The 26,424-nt window shown below is 51.1% G+C and overlaps 2 protein-coding genes across 2 annotated transcripts; one reads left to right on the forward strand and one right to left on the reverse strand.

Moving 5' to 3' along the window:
- The first annotated feature begins 223 nt into the window (after positions 1-223).
- On the forward strand, positions 224-13,025 carry Atg13 (Autophagy-related 13). Its single transcript, XM_003743869.2, has 9 exons — positions 224-617; positions 9,460-9,738; positions 10,003-10,165; positions 11,314-11,492; positions 11,650-11,732; positions 11,882-12,040; positions 12,172-12,328; positions 12,443-12,562; positions 12,765-13,025. The coding sequence occupies exons 2-9, from the start codon at positions 9,577-9,579 to the stop codon at positions 12,996-12,998; spliced, it is 1,257 nt and encodes a 418-aa protein (XP_003743917.2). The 5' UTR covers positions 224-617; positions 9,460-9,576; the 3' UTR covers positions 12,999-13,025.
- A 7,058-nt stretch (positions 13,026-20,083) lies between these two features.
- LOC100898990 (protein IWS1 homolog) lies at positions 20,084-21,777 on the reverse strand. The gene is made up of 2 exons (XM_018639732.1): positions 21,369-21,777; positions 20,084-21,159 (listed from the first exon to the last, which is right to left on the reverse strand). Exons 1-2 carry the CDS (start codon positions 21,775-21,777, stop codon positions 20,084-20,086), a joined length of 1,485 nt encoding a protein of 494 aa, XP_018495248.1.
- Between the last annotated feature and the right edge of the window lie 4,647 nt (positions 21,778-26,424).

Raw genomic sequence — 26,424 nt, forward strand, 5'->3', positions numbered from 1 at the left:
ATATGGACGCCATCCCTTCCCATTGGGAAATGAGTCGGAATTTATTTCCAGGACCCGCCACGGCCCACTCCCTACTGGGGAGTGGCGCAACCGTTACAGTACGGTGGGACGGGATCTAGCGCGCCAACATTCAAAGTTCGCGCGGTGCCCTCTCCATCGGCCCAAGATGGCGTCCGCAGCACTTTCCCTCTATGGTTGGCAGTCACAAGAGAATGCTACGACTCGTCATATGTTCCTTGCGGTGAAATAGGCGACAACGTTTTCTCGTGCACCACGAAGGAGCAGGTGTCTTGTGTGCGGGAACGTGTGTGATTACCTCCGGACCGCGGAACTCTGAGGAGACTCCCGAAGTGCTCGTGAAACTCGATCAAATCTGCGGAGTACTTCGTTTGAACGAGGAACACGAGAGCCTGCTGTGAAACGTGGTCGCCCCGAGGCTTCGAAGCAGAAGGTGGCGTTCCATAAGTGCTCCCAAACATCGGTCTCGCCACAACCTGTTCTCAAAACGAGTGATCATTCGCTAGTTTTCGGACTCATTACCACATCTGGAGCCGCAGGTTCGGCGGAACTTGAGATGTAGCCAGTTCAGTTCGTCTTTGTGGAGCTTTCCTCACCGAGTAAGTCATACCCCCACCTACGCCCACGATGGACTTGTACTCGGTTAAGGATTGTACGAAACTGCTCACTGAATACAGCTCTGTCGAGTAGACGAGCAGGACTCTCTCATCATGGGGGATATGAGTGGGAACCCTCCCAGAGACTAAAAGGCCAGTCGGATATCCTTGGCGACCAGGGCAGAGATCCTCTTGGAAAACATTCCGAGCTCGCGCCAAGCAGAGGCTGTTACTCTTACGGAGGCCCCCTGTCAAAAGAGGATGAGCGCTCCGAGCTGTGGCCAGCAGGGATCATTCCGAGAGACGATTGTGCTCGATTCCCCGGTTTGAAGTTTATCGTCCCATCATCGGCGTGTATGACAGCGTTCTTGCTTACGATTCCTCGAGCACGCCGCATTTGCCGACACTTAGCGATGATCAGCAGCTCTTGATTTTCGAAAAGCATCGGATAGACCACGTGAAGCTGAGCGGAAATATCGAACGCACAATGTTTGTTGGGTTCGACGGCTATCCATCGCAGACATGAAGAGCTGTCAATGAATTCCTTTCTGTTTATGAATCAGCTGTGATCGCCCGGATCCTTCAGCGGATCGAGATCGAATTTCCGCGAGCTGAAGGGTGAATTTCTACGGAAGACCCTGACATGATACATTCCTCAAGACGACTCGTATCGGACCCTTATCGCCTGCTCATATCGTCTCCAGCACTCCAGGAAAACATCGGGTTTGGGAAGCGCGACTAGACCTCGCCGCACCGGAGGGCTGCGACCGTTCTGATATTCGAAAGTCGAGCTAGGTTCCCGATGTCTTAGACGTAAGCTGCTCCGCTGTCTTCCCCTCGCTGTAGAATGAGCTTATCCAATCAAGAAAGATAAGATCAAGTCTTCCGACATTCGTTGAACCACCGAGCCGGACCAATTTCTATCGGTGATTGCAGTTGTTTCCATATTACGCAACTCACACAGAATAACTCGATCCATTGACAAGGGAAGCCAACCATGTACGTAGATTTCTATATTCGTACAATAAGTCGTCATCTCCGGATTCAGGATCGTCGTTTGTATGACAGTGATCTCGGTGAATCACAGCTGAACATAGGAATACGCTGCGTGTTCGTGCTCCCAGTACGTCAACTTGATGACGAGGTGTTAGGGCTTACGCGTGACGAGTCTATCGAGCGCGAGTCAGCAAGGAGTTTGAATTCGAATGTGGGTTGCATAACTCCGCGCCGGCGTCACCCGCGGATCCACATGTTCCGCCGGTTGAGTTCAAACTTCGCTTAGAGATTCTTGCGTCGGCACGGCAAATGATCGTCAACCCCGAAAAGTTTGTCCCTGAGCTCGATATGTCCCAGACCTCTCGAGCTGTAGAACTTCGGTAGGGTCCCGAACATTGTCTCGGGTTCGAAGTGGTCGTGGCCGAAAACTCGGTGCTTCGAAGCTTCTCGGTAAGTTTACGCTAGAGATTCGGAAGCAGAATCTGTACGCCGCTGGGATCGCGGTGCCTCTCTGGGGCCTCAGCGGCGCTCTGCTTCAAGTAATCCCTCTGTCGCCTGGATAGAGCAGCGCCTTTCGGCAGCTTACAGTTCTGTTCCTGAGCTGCTAATCGGGGCGAAGGGAAGATAGAGAAGGAAATGTATCGGCTCTTTGGGCTGAGCGAGCGACCGGCCGGTCGGTCGCCACTACCTAGATGACCTCAAGACGTGTTTACAACGCATCCTGTCCTTGCCGAAAGGGAGATCGTCTGAAAGGCCTTTTTATCAGCCTTTATCGCATTTCTGGAAGCGAACGATGTCTAGAACGACTGAGAGCAAAGTCCATGCACGGCATTGTTCCTGCTCACGTAGTTGACTCATCCATTCGCTCACCCCAATATTCCTAGAACGCCTCTCTCGAGTTTTCCCAGAGATTCCGTGCTTTCTCCGCCGTTTGATTTTCCCGACGTCATTCTGCAACGGAGCGGAATATCCCGTATATGTTCCTAATCTTCCGAGCCGTTATCTTCAATATTCTGTCGGGGAAACTCAACAATGTCATCACACGAGGTACGGCGCGTGTATCTCCTGAGTACCGCCAAGGTTGAGAGACGTATTAGACGAGTATTTGTTTTTTGTGTGCCGATAAGAAAAGTACGGAGGATGCGCGAATCTGAGCTGTTAGAGGAAGCTGGAAAGAGTGATTGGAATATTTGGACATACATATATCGTAAGAGCTCGGTCAATGTCATGATGACAATATCGCTCGACGCTGTCACACTCAGTTGTTTCGTCTCCGTTGAAGACTTCCTCAAGCGTCGAAGCGTGCATTGGTGGCAAGTCGTGGCGCGACGAGGAGGAGTCCGTACGACCTTGGACTCTCCAGTCCAAAGCAGCTCGCTTTCGAAATTCCACCTTGTCAACTTGACCTGTATTGCGGTCCTTAAGTTCCGCTCGATCCCGGAGGCTCAAGCGTTTTGAGTGAGCCTTGGCCCACGCGCAAGCTGCTGTCGTCCGGCTTCGCCGCTGAGCGACATTTACCGGGGTGACCACATGCGCAGTTTCATCTGTTCGAAAGGCTGAAACCATCTGAGGGACACTTCCTACCCTGCTCTCGTGCACCTAGTTCTTTCTCGGGACCCGTGTCCCATTTTCTTTCGCTCTCTTTCCAGGCAACGCGTTCGCTATCGATTGCTTGAGACGGATTCACGACCCTCGTAGGATTGACGTGGATCATAAAATCATGAATATCCCGACTTGAAGTCGCCTTGACACGGAGCGCGGTTTCGGAAATGCCGCTGACCCCTGCACATTGGGAATCCATTCCTTTATCGTTCCCCCTAAATTGTTGGGCTCTGTGCTCTCTTTGTCAGTGATACGCATCCTATACGACTCGACGCACGCACTAGGACTCCGATGAAACTCCCATCAATGCGAACATATGCGTGGAATATTTTTTACTCCAAATTCTCAAGCGATGTCGTGGGACGGATTCCGAGGAAGTCCTCAGAATGGACTCCCTTCGAGAGATGCATCGAACGGCTAATGGGCATTCATCGAGGAGTTCTCAGAAGACACTCGATCCTTAGTCCGGAAGCCTAACGGCGATAAAAGACAGCAAGCCGATTCTCTCAACGCGTCTGACTTGCGCAGAATCCTGTGTTTGTATGAAATTCATAGGGCTTTGATTCCTAGAATTAGCTCGTCTCCGAGAGAAAAGATCTTTTATGAAGTGCTCGTCGGATGGTTGCAGACTATTCATACCTTTTACGAAGGGCTCGGAACGCCGGCTCTGATGCTGGCGCATCCAATGATTAGTGCGAAGCTCGCCGTCGGTGACTTCTGTGATTAATCACGTGAAGACGCTCGGTTCGCGGTCAGAATGTAACATTAGTGAAAAGGACGTACGGCGCTATCGATTCGCATGATTGTCGATGGATTTGCCGTTGTTCCGCCGGACGGTTCACAAAACTCACAGCATGTATGTACATATATGTTATGTATATGTGTTTAGGCGGGCGTGTGTTTGCGTGGCGGATATGCCATCTGACTGAAGGCTCTGACTCTGTTAAGAGGATGCAAGATTTGAGCTCATCGTAAATGAGATCCGATAATCCAAATGTCGGCGTCATTCCTTTTCCGACCGCTGGCGCGAGTCTCTGCGGTACCGTACGGAGCTCTCGTGGGATGTCCCTTCCCGACTCATACGCCAAACTGTCAGACATCGAGGCACCGCAGCTAGATTTTTGCACGGCTCTTCTTATTGTTTGCATCGATTCGAAGAACTTGACGTCCCAATATTTGACTCTTCTCCTAATCGGTCAGGAAAGAGCAATTTTCCGCTCGGAGGCGGTTATCAGGTGTCGTGAATGTGGGTGGGGGGAAGAAAGAGGAGGGGCGTGGATACATCTATGATATATCCAGAGCCGTTCTGATCCGCCTGTTAGCCAGCAATGCCCCTAGTGACTCGACGCCGTTTATGATGATCCCGCGCTTATCGTTTTAGTTGATTTGTCGGACGCCACATCCATTTGCGGAGTGTTTGACTTCTCGACCAAGGAGTCTCTCACTCAAAAATCTGTCAAAGCCCCACACATTCAAAAACTAGCGAGATGCTCAGGGAAGATGGCAGAGGGAAAGCAAGGGTAATCAAGATGGCAGCAGCAGCAGCAGCAGGTTTCAAGCATTCGAGACGGAAGCAATTTAAAAACTAATTTTCGAAGTGAAATTCGTGCTTCATGAGCCTACGACCACTTGTTGACGAAAGGGTGATAAAGGATCGGAGTAAAGCCTCTTTGTCTGTCCTTGACCTCCCTCGATTCGCTTAGCTTCAATTGTCTGCCGCGGACGCTTCCGAAGGAGATGAGCTCACATCGAATTATTTTCGCTTTGGTTCAAGCTTCCGATATCGCAGCTCTTTACGCTCCGATCTTGGAGCTCCTCTCTGCACTGAATCCCGCCTATTATCTCCGCCACGAACATCGGGCCGCCGGAAAACACATTGGAGATGGAGCGGTCCATATAGCGGGCTCAGGGTGAACGCGCCATTCTCGGCTCCGGGAACCGCAGCCAAAGCCAGATATGAGAGCGTTGACGCTAATCGAAAACGTTGATCGAAGAATTCGAAGAATCTCGCTGCCAACATGGCACTGTGTTGGACAACACAAGAGGATGACAAGAAGGATGCGGTGACACGTGAGAACCAACTTTATTGAACCTTTCCGGCGTCCGACACTGATCGACCGAACCACGCTTGACTGATAGAATGGAAGTCAGTGAGTGTTTTATTGACCCACAGACTCAATAATAATAATTGATCAACAGAATCTGCTGCTCGGTAAAAAAATTGACGGAACACAAAAAGATGTCGATCAGTCTCACTCTCTGCCGAGCTTCGTACGTAAGTCGAGACAGGAAGCTAGCACTGTAACAGAATTGTACTCTCATTCGAGAAGCCTTTAAGGTTGGGATTCTGTGATTTCGGCAATTCCGAATGGAATGAGCTGACCTTGAGCTTGATCGAGTCCGCCGTCTGCTGTCCTACCGGCTCTCGCATTTCCGCCACCTGTCCCTTTTGCAAATTAGAAGAAATATATGTACACTTATCCGGGCGGATGGGTTCCGCGGATCGTGTGCCGAGCCGACGCTGACGGCCTACCCTGCAACGATAAACTGAGCGTCATTTGATCTTGCATGCGTTTTTGTCCTTCCGCAACCAAGATCCGATGCATATCGGTTTTCAAGTTTCGCCGCTTGCTTTTGACTGCTCAGCGAGCGCGTTTTCGTCGGGCCGACTGACTGAAGCAAGCGCAGAAAAAACCAATAGATCCAAGATCATGGGAGCCGGTTCTCGTTTTTTTCCGGCTGTGACGTTTGTTGTTGTTGTATTTCCTCCTCTATGTCGGCTGTTTACCTCGGAAACATTTCCGAAATTTCTCAATTTCCGTTTTCTGGTCAGAGCATCCAGCGCCTTCTCCTCTGGCGGACTGTCTGGCTGGCTTTCTGTCTATCCATCTGACAGACTGATCAGCTGCTTCATGGCGGACATGTTTGTTGCTCGGACCGCTCATGCTTGCCAGGGCGCTCGCTTACTCTCCGCTCAAATCATGTTCTGTGTCGCGGTGTGCGAGTGAGCGCGTTGCGGCGCCAGAGTGGCGGCCTCTGGTCTTTCCCGGGCAAACAGTGACGTTGCACCACTGGCGAGCCAGCTGGTGGTTCCCTAAGCTAGTCGGCCGGCCAGCCAGTCGGTCAGCTCACTCGCTCACTCGAAGAGAATAGAGCTACAGCGTTGACAACAAGGACGATATTCACAACGAGGGACCTATCCATCGGCGGTCCCGTCGACTTGTCGAGCTGGAGGCCACCGTAGAGACGACTCTCTGACGGCGGCTCTCGAGGAGCTCCGCATTAGACTCCAACCAATCACGGTCGTTATCTGCATAACGGAGCTCCCTTGGAGATTTCGAGCACCTCTCTCCTCCTGTAGTCAAATAGCTGAAATAAGACGCTGCGGCCGCATCCCTATGGAACTGTACACATTTCCATGGCGCCATAGACGCGGTTCCGGAAGTTGAATCATGTTCTCCGAACGTCGAGGATTCCGATCCATTCATTCTGTCGTGGGAGCTTCGGCTTAATTTTTTTTCGTATTCGCCCACCTCGGTACGGGAGGCTCTTGATAAGGGCGCTACGCGTTTGGTGTTTTTCTGCGATTTCCCAATAGTGTCGACTGTTATCTGATACCTCCTTTGAGATTCTTCCGAGATGCTCCATAAGCGATTTTTGGATATCGCACACGACTCAAGGAGCCGTATTTACCCGGTCCAGCTCAACGATAGGGTCTGCTACCGCGAGTCGGAAGGATGATCTTGGTGAAACTTAAACTCTCTTCCTATAAGACCCTTGACCGATCGATTGAAGGATGGCTATGTTTTTTTCGTCGACTGTCTTGTTATCAGTCCACGCTCACGATCTGCGCACGCATTTGCTCATTGTGGAAAAAAATCCTGTTGTTTCCGATGAATCGATCGCTGGTGGTCGGGCTTCCTCTTGCTTCATTCCGAAGTAAACTGATTGGACCTTGGAAAACGCAGCTGTTTCCCTCAGGAAGTCCTACCTGAAGAGATCTCTCTCTTTGAAATCGAAATCCTGAATTATTCGTGGATTTCATGTGGAGCACCACGCTGGAGTCGGCTTATGCCGAAGTTCCAGCGACTCCGTTCCCCTTCTCGGTACTTGAAGGAGTGATAATCTCAGTCGAATGAAGTTTCTTATATTCCAATCTGGTGAACTCCGACGTTCCACCGTCTGGGACGAAGTTGACTTCTTCAGAGGATACTCCTCCAGTCACCTCTTTCCGTTGTCCCGCTCGCCTCAGAGTACGTTCAATATGGCTCGAACCGAAGAGAAAAGCTCGACTGCGGAACGCCGATTGACGATCAGAGCAGCGATCGCGGAAACGCGAAGATCACAACAGGAAGACCTCAACGCGGTCTTCTGAGCGAAATGGAATAAAGTCTTGGCCGGAAAACGAGACTTCTGACGTTTCTAGCTGACGCGGCTCGTTATTATTGTTGTCGCTGGTGGTGTGAAACAGGGTCGTTGCCCGGCGGGCCGACGACGGGCTGTTCTTCGCCGCTTGTTGTTGTGTTGCTCTAACTGGCGGGCTGAGTGGCTAGCTGGACGGAGGCAAGGAGGGAGGGAGGAATGGTCGGCTGGCCAGTCGCATGGTCCGCCGGCAAGCTAGTCGGTACCACAGCCGCTGTGTCCATTTCTGAGGCCGGCGGCGGTGGACCACACGTATACACACACGTGACTGTAAGGGGCTTCGACAACTGCGCAGAAGCCGTTGCCACTAGAATGCTAGAAGAAAGCGAGCGAGCGGCAGACCTAAATCTCTTCGTCGAGCGCGCGCGCACGCCCCGCTGCGCACGCACACACACACAACTTCGGCCGACAGAGACACTTGCAAGACACGAATTGTCGTCTGTCCGACTAGCCTCGAGTAGCAGCGTCGACGAACTACGCGCGACCAGCCAGCTCGCTCGCGGTCTAGACATTCGACGAACGTCCCACAGCTGCGCTTCGGTAACAACACCGGGTCAATAATATTCAAGCCGAAGCTATTCTCACACCCATAGGAATACTCGCTCCTACTCTGTTGTCAAGGGTTAGTTGGGAACTGGAGGTTCCAAACGACATCCGAGTCCCCATGATGTTTGCATACTGCCGCGGGGATTCGGTTGTTTTCAGCAGGAGCGGCTTGCAGAAGATCGACTGTCATTGACCTTCTGCGCCTGCACTCAGAGCGCTCAATCCAGAGGTTTGAGCGGGGACGTCAATCATCGTCGCCGGGCTTCGGAAGCGCTCGACCCCCTCCCTCTGATCCCAGCTCACGGTGCTCTGAGATCGGCAGGGATGGGCTGGAGAAAATTTTGATTTGTTTTCCGCGTTCGCCGGCTTCGAGGAGCTCGGGGAGGCATCGCTTAGAGTAGGGATTGACCGGCAGTGTGCTGGCGTAATGATATGTCGCTTGGGCTTACGCTTCGACTGCCGGTCGACGGAAAAGAGCAAACGAGACCCGAGCCATTATGGTGCGAAAAGTCAAAAATAGCTCCTAAACGGCGGCGGTGCTATTCCGGTGAAATCTTCTAATCGCTGCGCTGACATCTTTTCACTTGGCGCCGTTTCACTCCGACCGCGTAGACGTAGACCCCGAAAGCGTCGACCGATACGACTCTGGTCATGAGAGAGTCTTGACCCGAGTCCCCTGTCGTATTCCGCGTACATAGTGCGAACGCTTATCGCGACGTACTTACTCCACTGGTTCGCCGCGAATTTCGAAATTCTGCCCGAATTCGACGACACTGCTTATTTTCGCCGAAATCACCGATTCTACCTTGCCGATTTCTCGAGTATGTCATTCCAGGCGGGGATTGTGGTCTTCGAACAGGAAATCCGGGAGAACTGACATCTTTGTTCGGCGCCGAATTCTCAAGTCTCTTCTGGTCGGAACCACGAGCGGAGGCGCCGTGCCGCTGCTTCGTCGTCGTTACCACTTCAGATATGCGTGAACGATGCAATGCAGTTTTTGATCAGTCGAACAAAGACCGCTTCCCTAAACGGAGATTCGCCGTATTCGGCCAGGCTGGGAGAAGAAGTAGCTTTGCACTCACGTCGCGTTCGGGATGAGGCCAGGTCGTCGATAATGATTGAGACGGGAGTCATCAGTTTTTTTTACCATTCGGCATCATAATTCGCGACACGAACACCAACTCAGGGAGCCCGCGAAGCAGGGAGCGACAGCGGAATGACGTCCGCAGTTCACAAATCGGGTCTAGATGCTAACGGATGGTCTTCTTCTCATTCACAGAATCAGCTCCAAAAGATCAGAGGCCAAGCTCATCCCTTGTGATCTGGTGCCATCGGAAATATTCCGCATCGAGTTGTGACATAATCAAGAGAGGACATTCCTTCGAAGAACTCCAAGATGCCCATAGGTGGCGTCGTGAAACTCGCGGAGAAGGACCGGAAGGAGTTGGATCGTTTCGTCAAGAATTTTGTTTCGAAGTGCGTTCAAGTTATTCTGCAGAGTCGTTATGACGAGCCGGAGAGGACACCATGTAAAACGAGAGGATCTCCGTCCGACTGGGTGAGTAGCGAAACACTACCTCTGGAGCACGATGTGTTTACCCGTGATCGGCAGTCGAGTCTGGCCTCAGAGCATTCGCAAAACTTGATTTCTCGGAATACCAGGGCCATCCGGGGGTACTTTCGACGGACAAAGTCTGAGATTATATTCCAAATAGATATTATTATCCTTCACCATGAGATATCTCGGTGCTGCGGAATGAGCATTCGAAGGCGCGAGTTGTCGACTCGAGCATAGTTCGAACTGGATTTTTTTCCATTGCAGTTTCACTTGAACATACAGGACGTCGCGGAATTCAGCGAACAGTTGAAAACCGCCTTGAATCCGCTACCACAGAAAACACTCAGCCTCGGAACGTCGATATGTATCGACTTGAGTCTGTATACGAAAGACAAGGAAAAATTCGTGCTGGAAACTTGGGAATTATGTGAGTACCCATAAAAGTTTTTCGGTATTTTCTTCTCGAAATCCTTTCCTTGAGAAATGAAGCGCTTCCGAAACTTGTATCACAAAAGCACGGAACCTTCACCGACGCTTCCTTGAGTCAAGGCTTCTCCTGAAATCGAATCATTGTTGATTTTTTCGGGAAGTTTCAATCATCCTGTCGAGTTTTTGCTCTGCAGCTTGTACTTCCTTGTTGCACACCAAGTTTCGACCACATATCGCTCGAGCTCTGGGGACAAATCTTCGTGGGATGAATTTTCGCCGATGTTGCTACTTTTGTCTGGGTGAATCGATGCTTTTCCGGCTCGCGGTCGGGACACCAAGCTCCGTTCAGACCGAAGCGAGTCCGTTGTGAGCTGTACTGAGAGCGTTTCTGACTCAAAATAAGCATGACAACCGGTGATTTCTCTTTTTCGGGTCTTTTAATATCCCGACGCTGTTGAATTCGTGACTTTGACATTGCTCCGTGCGTGGAATAAGAAAGAAGAAATTGTGAAACATTCACAAAAATTCGGTGTCCGCCGTCGGCGTCGACATTTTGATCCCGTTCGCCGGTGGCTCCTCGAGATCCTTGTGAGCTTCGATCAAGCGCTGCAATAGACGAGAGTGCTTCGGAAATCAGTCGAAAGACCTGAGTATATTTTCGCGGCGGGCAATCTACTCCGCTTGAATGAGGGAACAGTTTACCTGGCGAACCGTTTTGGCCGACCTTGTGTTCTGACTGAAGCCACGGCTCTCACAGAATCGTTAAGCCGGAATGAGGGAAAGCGCAAGTCGGAGGCATCTGCGAAGAATGTCGCGTAGTGTTGACCCGCGGGTCCCTTCAAGACGAATCTGTCTCGTTTGTCAATAAGGGAACCAGAACCTCAATCCTTGGCAGAAGAAGCTTTCTCAAAACGGTCATGGCACATTTGGTCGCATTATCAGTGGAGATGCATCCGCGAAGCTTCGGTACCCGCATAACCAATTCGCAATGCGCTTTTCTCGATTCATGCTTCCTCTTCATTTTTTACATTATAGAAGGTCATCCTTGAAATGATAGTGCTTCCCCACGTTTCCTGGCTGGATCGATGATCTCATAAGACCGAAAGAACGGAGCATGAGTGATGCATACATTTATTCACATTGCAGCTCTCATGCCAGACACAGACGCGTCAGCGAAGAGCACCTACGAAGTCTATTGCCGAATGGCGGTCTTGCTGAAGAGCTTGATCGCAGTGAGTAGAGTTGTACCTGCCTACCGCTTGGCGTTGTCTCAAAACGAGGACTTCTACCGGCTACATTACCAAATCTACATCGGACCGGGAAATGTAAGTACGGAAATTCGGAGAGGAATCCGAGGGAGTGGCTATCTAACAGCATAGCGCTTCGGTCAAAGCCTAGGAAGGTAGATTAGACATTTTGAAGAGCAAGCAGAAAATGCAGGGGTCGGTGCCATGAGCCTTATCTCTTCTCCTTCCCTTCCAGGATGATGTTTGCGGTGAGAACTCGAAGCTGCTCAACATCGGAAACGTGGGCATGCTCCACGGAACAGTGAACTTGTCAGTGCGGTGAGTTGACCTACCGTTACGAGTCACGTGTGCAATTCGAGCTCTGACCGATCTCGGACGGCAAATCTTCACGAAAATCATTGTGACCTCCTTGAATCCCTCGATTGACCCCGGGGATGACTCAACTTGGAATCACTTCTCAATTCCAGATATCGGACGAAGTTGTTGATGACGAATAAGGAAAAACAAAAGAAGGAGCGGAATTTGGTGCTGAAATCGAACTATTTCGGGAAAACCGATTCTGAGGTCAACAAAGAGGGCCCGCGGGACATCCACGGCAATGAGTTCACGTTAGACTATCCGATCAGGTGAGCCGCCTGCGCAGCTGGCGCAGATGGGAAAGCTTTAGGTGTTCTTATCTTATGATTCCACAGTCCTAAACATGTCCCGATTCCATTGGCTGTCGGTGATCTCTAACATATACTTTCCCTCTTCTCAGCACGCAGAAAAACCGTCAGAATAAGGCGCTCAATGCCGCTTCCCCCTACGGAGCTTTCGCTTCACACGTGCCCCCCAAGCCCGAAGCAGTTCCTGAAGATCTTTGTGATATGTTCTGCACGTTGCTCCTCGAACCGGACGAGACAATACCTGTTGACGTAAGTGGGGAGTGATCTCGGAGAGCTGCTCGAAAGGCTCAGATTGAACCTATGCTGTATGCGGAGGGAACCGAATTACACTTTCCATTGAAGAATTTGATACTCTTCTCATAGGTGCCGCCGGAGTCTGAAGAATCGGACAAAGAAGACGATAAATACGACCTTTGGGACAACACAAGGTCTGGGGAGGAGGAGACCAACAACCCATTCGAGCAATTCGTTTACGTCGATCTGGTACGTGAGTGAATGCTGATCCTGGTTTTCTTGCTCTGCCGGATGTCGGATCATACTCCAAACATTTTACCCCAAGTCAATGGCAGTATGGCTTTCGAGATAGCTTCGATTCGTTCTGCACCCTCAGCATTGCCCCGTGTCGATTGTGGGCTCACACCGAAAAACTCTCTATAGGCCGTATCTCATGAGTTTTTTTCCCCAGAAACCCGCTTTCGCTGAACACTCGTCGGATATCGGCATGTTCTTCATGCACGCACCGCCGACACTGAAGTCTTTGCAGGAGACCACCGGCGCTGCTTCCAACGGAACGAATGAAGAACACCAAAACGGTGACTCATCAGAAACTCTTGTCAAGCAGGTGGAACAGATGAACGCCGAGATAAAATTCCAAGAGCTTGATCAGTTCATCCAGGAGGTTTGCGGAACTGAAAGTTGAAGGGAACGTCCCTTTGGAGGGGACGCGGTATCAATCAGGTGTTGGGGATGTTGAGGGGAGGGGAAGATTTTAGATCGAAAGATCGAATCTGAACGGCACAATTCCAAGCCAATTCGAGGGCGCGAGTGAGTTTGCTCATCGAGTCCAGAGACTGTGTGGCTGCGAAGGCCGAAGGCCTGCTGCGAGTGTTGGAGGGGTATCGACATAGACAGCTAGTGAATGAGCGCATGGGTGCGTGACCGAGGGAGCGGATCCTCTCTCGACGTTGAGTTCGCTCGAATATCGGAAGGGTAAACGGCGGTGTTTATTCGATCTCTCGATAGTCTGACTTGATCCTCTGCCGATTATAGTGCTGGAGAGAGAATGAGGCCAGTGACGCAGAACACCGTAGAGTGGGAAAAAAATTGACTTCCGGAGGTCCTCCGCATTCGATTTTTCGAAGCTTCTCCCCCGGCATTCTGTCGAGACTTCACTCAATATCGATCTTGCTTATTCGGCATCCCGATTCGACCGACACAGCGGTTCTGTGATTCTCAAATGTGGTACGGAGGAGTACATGCGATTCCCTCATATGGCGAATGTCGAAAAATCAATGATCAACGGTCTCCTTTCCGTGGCAAGTGATGCAGAGATTCATCAGAGTGCCTCCGAGGTTGTCTTTAAATTTGATAGAGCCACGAAAGCTGTTTAGGGGGTTCTTCCTCGAGGAGATGTCCAGTCTCGCACTGAACGCTCTTCGAGACAGTAAATTTGTTCCGCCAGACGATCTTTTCTGTCTCAAGAGAGTGATTGACCCTATCCAAGCTACCTCTAGCCCTCTTTGTCCTTCGTGGTTTCTTTCCGTGACGCTCCTGGGACCTGGAGACTGCTCGCTGACTTTCGAAGGCGTGAAATCAACACAGTCACGAAGGACAATGAGAGACACCGCCGAAAGTTCGGAATGAGCTCATCGAGTCGATTCGTTGGGTACTTTCCGCATGGGGCCGGAGGCACAACGCACAGTTGTATCATACATAGCGCAGGCAGAAATGCGGAGATTATATTTGTCATACGATCCTCTTGAAAGAAGCTGTTCGAATCTGTCAGAACGTGGAAAAAGGGAAATTCTGTTTCTGGGCCTCTATTCTCATGGCATAGATTGGACGTGCCGCGTGCGGCGATGGGAGTGATGATTATGACGTTGATCTTGACGATATGGTGATGATGAGAAATGATCTAGTTTTAATGAGTAGAGTGCTAAATTCTGTTATCGATCGCGACAAGCTGCGGGGGTGAGGTTCAGAAAATTTTGCGATTATCAGGATGCGTGCAAAATGTGGTTCAGTGCAAGTGCTGGTCGATGATCTAATGTCAGGACCTCTGGATGAAAACCTCGATTCTTCCATAATTTTAGTTTCTCTGTTGAAGTTTCATCGATGGCGGCGAGCTCCGAAGACTCCGTTCCGGGTTTTACGGAAATCTAGTCTGTTTCTCAAGTTTTTCTGCTAGGGTCCAGGGACGTTATCCCCAGTTTCCAAGTGTGCAACCGTCACCCGACATAGGATTTGGCCGCTCCCTCGGATGACGTCGTTGGATACCTATGCGGACCTGCTACGAAATCCCGAATGTGATGACTCTCCGTTTCCACCCCAGGGCTATAAAGATCGACCCCAGGTCTATAAAAATTCGAATTTTTCGATTTTTCATCGACAAATCGACCTGCTCTGGGAATTCGCGATGAGTCAAGATACGTGTAGAAAGTGCGGAAAACATTAGATATCGATGGCAGCGATCCTCAAGTCCCCGAAGATATCCAAGACATTCCGATGTTTTCTACAGCGTTCTTTTTCCCGCGGGTATTGCCCATTTTCGGAGCGACATTCCCGAGTGTTTAATCCGCCGACGTAATCGAATGAAATTCTTCGCCGTCATCGATGTTATCACACCACATGTGAATGTTTGCTATGCTCAAAAAGTTAAGAGGGAGTGAAATTCAATTTTCGTTGAGAGGGTCGATTCTCGACTCGAGAAAGTCGGAGAATCGAAGGACGGAATCGGGTCGACCCCATGTTAATCGAGCGTACACTGCTCCGAAAAAAGATCCTCGAGAGGGAAAGTGCGACGAGGAGGTCAGAGAAGCGGTTCAAGTTTCACGTGGGATGAGAATGTTCAGAAGGGGCTTCCGAGCCAAGAACGAGAGTACAATAAACTTTATTCCCGATTGAAATGGTTCAACTCATTGACCCTCTATGCTCTATGCTCTAGACATGCGCTACGTCCAGGCAGTGCTCTCTTCCGTCAGATACCTGGATCTTCCAATGAAGCTGATCTCCTGGCCGGGTGCAACGTCTCCATGACTTGCCATTCGGAATCCGCGGGTAATGTTCAACCTCGACTCACAAGGAGCATGGTTTCGAGTATGTATAGATGTATATTCTGCAAACTTCAGCGATTCAATGATTGGTAAAATTACGAAGAAAAGAGCTCCTCGAAGCCGCTGCCAGCCGGTGGGGCGAAAATGTCCAGGATCAAATCTCTAAGATTTTCTTCCGAGCTGGGAGATTCGCCAAGCATTCTCCGCAGAATCGTGGATTCAGCAAGTACTGCACCAGCTTGGATACCAGGGGCCTTCTCTTCGATATCTTTCCGAGGACGACGACTATGAGGGCTTCCAACAGCTAGGTTTCGTGGCCGTTCAACTTGTCAATTAAGATCATTGGTGAGCGATCTGCATTAGCGAGCGCTGCCCCCGATGTAGAAGCGGACGATCGACGTTTTGAGAGGCTTCAGAACGGCAAGGATATTTTGGAGCCCCACCCGCGCTGCTCTCTTAAGTGGCGGCTCAATGAGGTCTTCCAGGAGCGTATTTGGTGGACTTGCGTCATGACTGGAGCTCTTTGGAGCATTCGGATTGTACAGGACCAACGGATCTTATTGTCGAGCACTCGTCGGTGTCGTCATTACCGGTTCTGCCCTCTGGGACAACAACTTTCGGGCTTTCCTTCCGCGCCCGAGACGTCGTTGTGGAGGACTCTCGGGAGTGCTTTGTGGGTTCTGGAGCCCGTGAGCTAGGCAGAGCTGGGAGCGAAGTCCCAGCTTGGCCACCGCGCTCTTCATCACTTTAACTCCATCGGTGGTAGCGGAGGAAAAGTTGATCGACTTCACCTAGAAGAGATGTGGACGCTCCCTGATAGATTCATAGGTTTCCTTTTCCAGAGAGATTCGTCAGCGTTAATCGAACGAAGCATCATCGAATGTTAGCGATGATCGATGGTCACTACCCCATAGCAGTCGGCGATGCGTCCGGTGAACGAAATAGGCCAACGAGCTGTCAATAATTCGGACCTTTGGGTTCCCCCAGCGGGAGGTTGATTCGTCTGATCATCCGCTCCTGCTTTGAACCCTTGATCCGCGGAGTCGCCATCGCGCGGCTTTCGAGCCCGACATGCCCAACGAACTCTTCGTTGGAGCGTGGAACTCCGACGCTTCCTCACGAAGCTCTGCTTGTACGGAATCTGGCTTTTCTTGACCTGTGGAAATCACTTCTTCCGAGTTCGGTTCTCATTCCCCATCGCCTGGCAGTTCGCCCCGGATCTGCGATCGGGCGATCTCCTTGCCGCGGCGAGACATCGGCAGAACCTGCTCGTATCGGAATCCGTCCGTCGCACAACTGAAGTCGGTATCCACACGGCATCCTATATGGAAGGTTTCCGGGCTGTACCTGACCGTCTCGAGAGCCCGGGGTATCCCGCTGCCTGTCATGCGAACGACCTCTGCTCGTCAAGTCCCGCTACAGACCGACTGCCTATCCATATGGGTGCATCTGTAAAGCTACAGCGGTCTCGACGCTGACGTACGCCAAATGTATGCGGTACCAGCCTCGAGGAACCAAAGAGCGCTGAATGCTCACTTCGAAAAGACGCGGATGTCTGCGGGTCGATGGGCTCTTGGCATTACTAGATACAAGGTAGCCAACGAGTTCATCCAAGGAGAAATAGGCCGGTCATTATTCGAGGCAGGAGAAGCTCAGAGCAGGATCCGATATTTCACTAGGATAGCTTCAATGGAGGCACATATAAAGACGGAAGAGAGCGATCCTGTCAATCGTGAATCATGACACTGACCGACGCGTACACTGAAGCAGTAATACCTTTATGGGGAAATACCCGTGGTATGCACTAACGAAGGACGTCCACTTCTAAGTAAATTTTTCAAGGAAGTGAAACTGACAGTCCGGGAAAGGCAGGACAAGGTATGGAGAGAAGGGATGTCCCGGAGACCAAGCCTGAAGATATACAATATGTATAAAGAGAGACGAGGACTGACCGCGGTCGGCACGTATAACAATAGAAGAGGTAGTACCCTACTCGTACTAGCGAAAGCAGGGATGCTACCGACTCGAAAATACCGCAGTAAGTTCCAAAACATCTACCCATACTCCTGTTTGTAAGGGATGGAGGAGGAAACAATCCAGCTCGTGCTATTAGAATGCACCCCACATCACTTCAATGAAGAGGAGCTCCGTAAGAAATCGGGACTCCAGGAGCTTCTGGACCGTGGAGTGCTGCGAAATACCAAGGAACTACTAGAGCGATGGGAGAAGGAGACCCGACCGATCTGCTGAGAAATCGCCCCTGAGATGAAAGGGATATGGTCCTGTGATATAGTATCGCAGAAACATGAGGATCAATAAAATCATGAACCATGAGGTCTATATAAGAGAGCTCTGCTCTTTTCCGCCTGTCCTCCTTTTCATTGAGAGCTGGGAGCTGAGGAAATCCCGAAGACCCAATATCACCACCATGAGTATGCCGCGCCGTCTCGGAATACGACGTTTAGTTCCGCCCGTTTCATCAGCCAGATCCTGGGGGGCAGAAGGGCATGACGATTCGTTCTCCGCATAGAAATAGCGAGGCACCGTTCGGTTGCAAACGACGCGTCTTGAATCGAGTGCCATTTCCAGAATACTCTCCCGAATGGCCCCCAGAGCTAATTTACGCGAAATTCTATTCTATTGATTTATTCTGTGCTTTCCTTGCCTCATGGAAGGAACGAAACGAGACCTTACTTATAGAGCTCATCGAAATGATTCGATGTGGTGATCTGCTGGCGGTACAGGTCTTTCGGGCGAAAAGTCAGAAGAGCGCGAGCTCCAATTGGGCGCAATGCCATCTGGGCGAGATGCCGTTTGGGCGAAAACCAATATGAGCGGATCTAATTTAGGCGAAATAACTTTTGGGCGCAGAACTGGTAGGATCTCTCATCTAAGGGAACTGATAACTCATGAGGAATCGACGGGAAACAGGACCTGGAGATCGCGAGAATGAAAAAACACCTTGTGAATGCGCTCCTTGGCGCAGCTTTCGAGAGTTTATTCTTGAGTTATCATTTCTCGCTTTATTCGCCATGGCGACATATACCTATCACACTATTGGCTTACGGCGGACTGATAGTTATTCTCGTCAACTTTTATTTACACATCATGTACGAAGACGAGCAGAAACTGACGAACCACAAGTCACGAGTCACGACTCACGACTCCATGAAGAAGTTGTGCGCGATACCCCGTCGATGCTACACGTGAGTCCTGTTCGAAAAGTCCCGCACAATCTCGAAAATCCACTTGTTGGCCTCCAAATTTTCGACGAGTAGGATCGACAAAGATGCCGGGAGACAATCTTCGTCGAGCAGCCGAAGCTCTGGCGGAGTCAATCTCTGCTTCTTCCGTACTAAAACACGAGTTCTCTCCGATGATCTTCGCGCCCAAATCCCGTTTCGCCCAAATGGCATTGCGCTCAAACTGCTTTGCGCTCAAATGGCACCGCGCCCAATCGGAGCCTGCGCCCAAATAGCTCAGCGCCCTAATGGCATTGCGCTCGAATGGCACCGCGCCCAATTGGCTTGGGCCCTTCTGACCAAATGACCGCGGCCGCTCCCCAGAGGTCATGATTGAATGCTACGAGGATATCACCGAGGATTCTATTCCGCCTCCAAACGTCAGCCTGTATCTCCTCGATATTGCCTAGGAACAGAGCTCACGAAGCCCTGTTCATCTATTTGAGACTCGGCCCGAAAACCCGGATATAGGGTTCACTGCGGATGTCTCCGCAGGAGCCGTGACGGGCAAGAAAGGGTGGATGTCTCTTCGAGAATCACAGAGGAGAATCCCATGTCCGCTTCACGATTGAGTTCCTCGACAGAACATCGGCCCGCGTTGCAAGTTACAATACTGCGAGTTGAGGAGAAGAGATCCTTTGCACCTATTGTGCCTCGAAATTGCGCATTCGAGCTTTTTTGGACTCATAAACTCTGGTGACAGTTCTTCCTCTGGTATGAACTGCCCGTGAGAAACGTTGCCGCGAATGACAGAAGGTGCCGAATGTCTCGGTGTGTGTTCTAATGGGTATCGCGATCCTTTTTTCAAGCAGCCCATTCTGCTCGATCGAGCTCCTCGGCGGAAATGAGCGTCATTCTCGGATCAGTTTAGGGTTGTGTATTCGGGGATTCTCAAGATTCCAGGGCCGACCGATGGGTACAACAACGCCTAGGTCCGAGAACTTCGCTCCGTAAGTACGAAGTAGTTCTACGTCAATATGAGAGCTCTGGCAGTGTGGGCTATGAAAAATCTCTGACCCTCTGTTAAGAAAAGTATACCTTGCACATGGGCGATTTGAGAGATTCGAGGCGACTCGTATTCCATATGGACGCTCCCTGAAGACGCGACGCCCCGTGAAGACGCTCATCATAAGATAAGCAGAAACAATCCGATGAGGTCTTCAGGCTCCTCCGCCAAATCAAGGAATGTCACATCTACGATTGCACGGCAAAATTTAATATACATTTCAGGGATCTAATTTACAATGCTTTCAACAGTCTCGACGTACGAGAGACGTAGTCAACAGGAACGAAGATGACGGACCCGGATATAACTCATCAAAATACTGATTTGCGTGGAGTCCCGAACGGTATTCCTTCCCGAGAGCACTGTCTCGGCCTCCGAGAGCTCAACCGCAATCTTCGAATTGGTCCAACGCGGATGGAAGACCGCCAGTCGTAACAAGGCACATTTCAAAGGTAAGGAGTTTCACAAGCTTGAGGCGACTTGACTAGCTCCATGAGTTCACGAGCTGCCATTCGAGAGCTTTGTTCTTCGCGGATTCTTTCGGATGGTTCATTAACAGTATGAGCACGCCCTCAATCGACGATGATTGGAAGACTTGCGCTGGAGTGGTTCGATTCAAATCCCTGAGGAGATTCACCAGACGAGAACGCAGTTTCAACGGAGGAAGATTCCCATTCGGTAACGGAGAGAGCCACTCTGCCATGGCATTCAGGATGCTCCGATTCAATGGTTCCTTGGAGAAATCGTTCCTGCGGAGATACTGCGAGAGATTCTCAAGGAAGAAGAGCTTGTCTCTCATTGCGGTGCCGCTGTTCAGGGACCCTGAACGAGCTTGTGACATGACATTCCGCATTTTCGTGAGAATTATCATCGACTCGGTGATTTTGCGTTCATTGAGGAGATGTTTTTGGCGCTGCGACCGCTCTTCGGCCGTCTCGGGAATCCTCGATCCCGCGGAGATGCCTGATGATGTATCAGTGGAATTGTTCGAGCTGCTGCTATTCTTGCGTCGCCGTCTGGCAGGCTTCCTTATACCCCGTTGTTTGTTCCCTCGATCACAGACCATCTTCTTCGGTAGTCTCACAATCAACTTCGGTACCGGTGCGTTTCCGGATGGGGAAGTGGTCCGCGGAGAGGACTCAAGACGGGTTCCCAACGATTCCTCCGGAGTAAGCGTTGGATGTTCGTGGTTCGGCTTCGAGTAGGAATGATCCGACTCCAAACGGCCCCGTGGCTCTCCATTGTCTCCACTATTGTGCACATCGAGCTCCCTGAGGATACCAGTCGTGAAGTTCTTATGGTTGACCCCTTCCAAGGTTCGTTCTACCTCGTGGGCTCTTTCTTCGTCGGAATCATCGAAAGGTGAGGAGTAGGGATCGAACTCGAAATAGAATTGTGAGCCGTCTTCCGGATCGCGGAGATCTTCGCAAGCAGTGGTAGGAGTTGATGCGTTCTCTTTCCTACCCAGCAGATCCCTCCTTTCCGGAGACTTCGTCTTTCTCGACTTCTTCGTGGTAGTCTCAGGAAGCGAGTTGGAGCCATGTCCCGCAGCGCGGTCATCTGCAATCATGAAAGTTTCCCCCGGTAATCGCGGAGCCTGCTCAGCTTCCTAAGCCCCCTTAGGCCCCGGAGAGCCATGACATGAGCGTTAGACGGGCGAGCTAATTGTAAGCTTCTCCTAAATCCTCCCGTAGGTGCCAACCGTTGGGGGCACCCGATTTCCAGGGACTCTCTCCTCATTCCCCCCTCGACGAGATGAGAATCCTTACCCGCTGTAGGTCTCGAGTCCTTATCGGTCGACAATGGAGTCTCGCTCTCGATCTCTTCCTTGATTTTCTTCAATGGGATGAAGGGTTCAAAAGCAGCGTTCTCGGGGACGAGAGGGTTCGATGTACAAGAAAAATCAGTCTGCGAATCTCCCGACTTGCTATCCGGTGTATAAAGAGCAGGATTCACAGCCCCGCTCAGCGGGAGATCCGAGCGTCGTCTCACTGGGTTGAATATGTACAACGGAGGCTGGTTTCCCCCGGAAACATCGGCGGAACCGATGGGGATGCGCTCCTCGAGAGGAGCGTAAATATAGGAGGATTCGTCAGCCAAGGAACGCACGGAGAGAATTCGCATCGGCGGCGATTCCGGTCTATCGTCTCTCGCCGGCGCATCTGCAGCTGCCAGCATACTGTCCCCTGCAGTCCCGGAGCAAATATCGGCCATCGACGGCTCGATTGGAGATGGCACCACTACATTGGGAGCCGTCGAATTCTCACTATTTTCTTGTGCATGCTTTGCGACCTGTCCGACTCGTTGGTGTGTTGCCTCGCTCTTTTTTCTTTTTCTGCATTCGAGCGGGATCGCAAGCGTAGTCTTTCTGAGACCGGGTACTTCCGCCGACTGCCCATCTAGAAGTTTGATTTCGACCGCTCGTTTGCCTTTCACCTCCGGATCCCGCGAATTCCAGGAGAGCACAGGGAGACTCAGAGGTGCGCGTCGCGATAGAGGTATCCGAGGACAATGCCCGGTTGTGTCCCTCTGAAAGAGAAAGAGAATCGATGAAGTGAACGATAGAGTGCATGAGGCGTCGGGATTGCATATAAGCAGAATGTCGAGCACTGATGATTTCAGAGTCGAGTCGAGAGCTCCGATAGATACCTCCGGGTCGAGGAGCAGGCCTGATTCGTTACAGTAGTCGATGTCGGCTGTCTCTTTTTTCTCGCGACGACGTCCACGTTTGCTGAAGTCCGGTACCGATAATCGCCACGGTCTCCCAGTCTTCTTTCCGCCTCCAGCTGCACCCGAAATGTTCTTCTTCATCGTTTTTCAATCGCGTTCCATCTGAGAGCGAAATTCGGGTCAGATCGATTCGGAAAGCCGTCATAACGATTCTTCCCGCCAATCGGCCTCCTCGCAGAATGGCTCGACCGAAAACATGGCGCACCCCTGCCTCTCAATGCTATCGCACAAGACCGACATTCGAAAACTATCAAGCAAACAAGCTACTCTGAACTTCCATACTGGAAGCTGCAGCAGGCCCAGCGCATTCCGGGTTCGGTTTTTCTACTCCCCGAATATCAGTCGGACATCACACGCGAAATATTCTTCGACTCGCAACGGTTCCATGAAGAGTTTTGAGCGAGCCTACGACTTTTGAACTGAAGGCCATGTCCTACTCTCTTACCGAGGTTCGTCTCTGCATCTCACAGGAATCAAAAGTCTACAAACTCATTTTATGATCGCCGAGTCTGAAATCACTTTGCATCGGATGTTTGGAAGCACAGCACAAGTGTGCGCCAGTCAGCACAGCGTCACATCTGGCGCAGCCGAGTCTCGACTTGAAAATGGACCAGTAGGTGGCGCTGCAGCAGCGACCGAAGGTCGCGAGCACGATCATGAGAATGCATTCATCCGAGCCATGCTGCGTTGGCGATCTGCTGCTAAGCCTAACGTCGACGCTCAACGACATCCTAAGGTATCCTGCTACATGCGCGCACTCTTACGTTACGGTCAAGAGAAAGCAAACAAAATGGCGGCGCAACGATCGACTCCAGCGATGACGCTGCAGTCGATACTGCTGGCGAGCAGCAGTAAGACGCGTATAGGAGAGGGGCACCGAAAGGCGACTTACGGCAAGATGTGCCCATTAGCCTACCTCACAAACCCTCGGTATCTCGAAATATCTATGCAGCTTAGGCCAGAGATCGCGATCGGATTCCGACGTGTTGATACGGTCCCCCGGGCTCCCGTCTTCAATTTCGATTGTCGTTAGACCGCGCCGCGAATACTGCTCGTCTGGCTGGGTTTGGGCACAGATGTGGAAATAACGGTGGCGCCCCGCCGTTCGCGCATCTACTACCACAACGTTGAGCTCCGAAATTCTTCATTCTAGGAATTACCGTTCCAAATACGCTCTCAGTCCCGGACTTTCCCGAGCATGGAGCAGAAGACGCTCTGCTGACTCTACACGCGGTTCTTCACTCGTTGGAAGAAGTTCCTGGAGACGAGGTAAATAGTGATGCGCAAGATTTCAGGCTGCCAAATCTCGATATTATACTTCAACTCCGTCTCAAGCGAATCAATGACCTTCTTGAGTAGGACGGACCCGAGCTATCCCCGACTCTCGGACGATTTAGAGAAAGAGTCTGGACGTGAGTACTCTCGGATAGTGACTGGGCTAAAGAGTTGTCTTCGCAGGCATCTCGACTTCGGGAACTCGTGTTGTAGTCAGCAATACCAATGGCAACGATGACGCATCCAGATTACTCATGAATCGATGAGGACGTGGCTCTTGAGCAAAAGTTGGACTGGAGCCAATAATATTCAGAGTCTGCTCATCGAAGCGTCATCGGGAAGAGGAAGGAGATGGGTGGGGAGCCCCGGAATTCGCAACTCACCGCCTCACCTCTGAGGTGGATGCTGTCATCGCTACCAGAATCACGGAGACCCGCACTTCGGTTCCTGAGTTGGACCGGTAAGTTAAGATAAGTTCATACTAACCAGAGCATGGATCCTTTGGTGATGGAGCGAGTATCTCCTCTGATTCTTTCTAGCCCTTTCTCCCCTCTCGTCTGCCGATTGAGCGGCGGCATCAATGTTCTGAAATCCCTTATTCGTCTCACTCGCTCTCTCATCTCGCGTACCTCTCGCCTCGCTGCCCGCGTCGAGCTCCAACGAATTCCGGATCGCGCCACTCGTTCGACATGTCCGCCAAATTTGGCGGGCATCGAGTTGCAGGGGCACACCGGCACACAGGGGCGATGAGACCGCAGTTTTCTTCGGAGCGTCTTTCCTTCGTGGGCCGAGTATGCGGCTGTGAAAAGATATGAAAAGCGATTTCTATCAATTCCCCCCCCCAGTCGCGATGACGTTCAGGTCCCTAGGACTAGGAAGTGTACTCGAGCGAGGATTATCGATCGATCCGAAAGACGGAATACTATTCTCCACGGCGATGGCATCGGAAACCCTCATCAGCACTGGAGTGTAACTCCGAGGATCACCCGCGAGGTTCCCTAGAGCCGGTAGAGTCGGATAGAGTTCCTAAATCGGAACATCCTGGTCCCGGTCCACGCTTTCCAGAAATCCCCGCTGCGGGACGTCTTCTGGCACCTAGGGGCAGAAGGAGATTGCTCCCAAGAACATGCACTCGCTGACGACGCATTATCGGGTGAATAGTTTTTCGGCGGCACTTTGGGCTTATGGTGAGCCAGAGGCTAGGCGCGGAACTACAGCGCACCGAAAATGGCTACCTATATATGTATATAGTAGTTTAGCTCCTTGGCAGACGAATTCGGTCACCAGGCATCCGGCTGAGGAATGTGGAAAGCAAGCGCGCGATCCTTGTTTGGCCCGGATTCTCAGTCAGACCACAATGATCTCTGTGCTGAGAATCGATTCACCCCCAGCCAAAATGACCATCTGCGGTAATTCTCGGCCTTGACCTGAATCAGTCTCCCGAACTTCGGATTCGGTTGAATCAAATCGTCGATTTGGTGAACCTACTCCCGACTCCGAGCCCCTTTGAAACGACTGTCGAATCTCTACTGATTCGGGGAATGGCAGAAGGTGAATGGCTGTCGACAAGATGAAATAGAATGTTCACTCCTCTGAATGAGGACGGCGCAAGCGGGACGGCCGGAATCGATGCTTGCAACTTCGAGGACCAAATGCAGCATCGGCGCAATCTAATCTCGTCTTCTCTCGACTTGAAGGAATAATCGATGAAGCGATCAGATTTGCATGTTTTGTGCTCTCACGCTCGATGATGCTCGGAAGATCCGGAAGTCGTACAGGGGAATGGTCACCGTTATCCTCAGAACGGAGGGGACCTAGAAAGCGGCGGGGGCTGGACAGGCCATCACCCTCTCATGATTCCCTCAAGTCATACGGAGGCAAGATGACTCTCTTAGATACAGATACGTGCCTCTGCGTCTCAAAAAAAAGTCGGTCCATAGATTCCAAACGGGCGCCATTCCCATTGATTGATTGCGGTTCTCCATCCCGACGATTCTATCTCGAAATTTCCCAGTTCGAACTCGGGATCCCGGAAAAGTTCAGGTCCGAAACTTCCAATCTCGAAAGCCTCGAGGCCGTACGACCCCATCTCGGAACTCCCAAGTCTGGAATCCGGATCTCGAGAGAGTTCAGGTCGAAAACTTCCGATTCCGAAACCCTCCAGCCTGAGGATTTATTTTCTCCTCTCCCAAAATTCCCCTCTCCGAAGCGTTGCGCTCTGCTTCAACCCACGAGATCGAGGTTTCTCACGAGCCTGTGACTATTTTCGAGCAAGCTTCTGCTTCTGGAGGAGAGGATTCGTTCCAATGGAATCGTTCATAGTCTATACATTCCGTTCATCATTATTAGAGACCGTGACTTCATGCAGGATGCATATAATGCATAAAAATGCATATTTCGGGTCTTTTTTGTCGAAAACGCATAATTCGGGCTCCGTGTCATATTTCTGTGCGATTTCCCGTATTTCTGTTGATTCCCGCGGCGCATGAGAGCTTCAAGAGCAAGAGTGGTCGGAGCCCATTTCTGACGCTAATCTCACTTAGTGATTTGCCGCTCACGTCTCTCTGCCAGCGAGACGCCAGCGATTGATTGCCTCCGGACTTAAGTGACGGAAGGATTCCGACAATTAGAGCGGCGCAATTCAGAGCGCGGAAGAAGGAAAATCTCAGCCGACTTCGAGAATCGAATGTCTTAGCTAGAAGCCAAAAACAAAATGCCTAAAGTGGCGCTCACGCTGAGGTGTAAACTGCAGTCGTATGTAAAGGAATTAGGTCCCGATATACTTTCCACGGACGGTTTGGTGATTTTGTGCAAAGTTTG

Source organism: Galendromus occidentalis, unplaced genomic scaffold, assembly GCF_000255335.2.
Source record: "Galendromus occidentalis unplaced genomic scaffold, Mocc_1.1 scf7180000077452, whole genome shotgun sequence".
Taxonomy (NCBI): Eukaryota; Metazoa; Arthropoda; class Arachnida; order Mesostigmata; family Phytoseiidae; genus Galendromus; species Galendromus occidentalis.

What these genes read in the sequence shown, in the direction of transcription:
- LOC100898990 (XM_018639732.1), bottom strand. Translation starts at nt 21,777, where the DNA reads ATGCTGGCAGCTGCAGATGCGCCGGCGAGAGACGATAGACCGGAATCG. An exon ending in GGACTCGAGACCTACAGCGG is followed by an intron (nt 21,160 to 21,368) that starts GTAAGGATTCTC and finishes TCATGATTGCAG; the next exon opens with ATGACCGCGCTGCGGGACAT.
- Atg13 (XM_003743869.2), top strand. Translation starts at nt 9,577, where the DNA reads ATGCCCATAGGTGGCGTCGTGAAACTCGCGGAGAAGGACCGGAAGGAG. An exon ending in TCTACATCGGACCGGGAAAT is followed by an intron (nt 11,493 to 11,649) that starts GTAAGTACGGAA and finishes CTTCCCTTCCAG; the next exon opens with GATGATGTTTGCGGTGAGAA. An exon ending in ACGTTAGACTATCCGATCAG is followed by an intron (nt 12,041 to 12,171) that starts GTGAGCCGCCTG and finishes CCCTCTTCTCAG; the next exon opens with CACGCAGAAAAACCGTCAGA.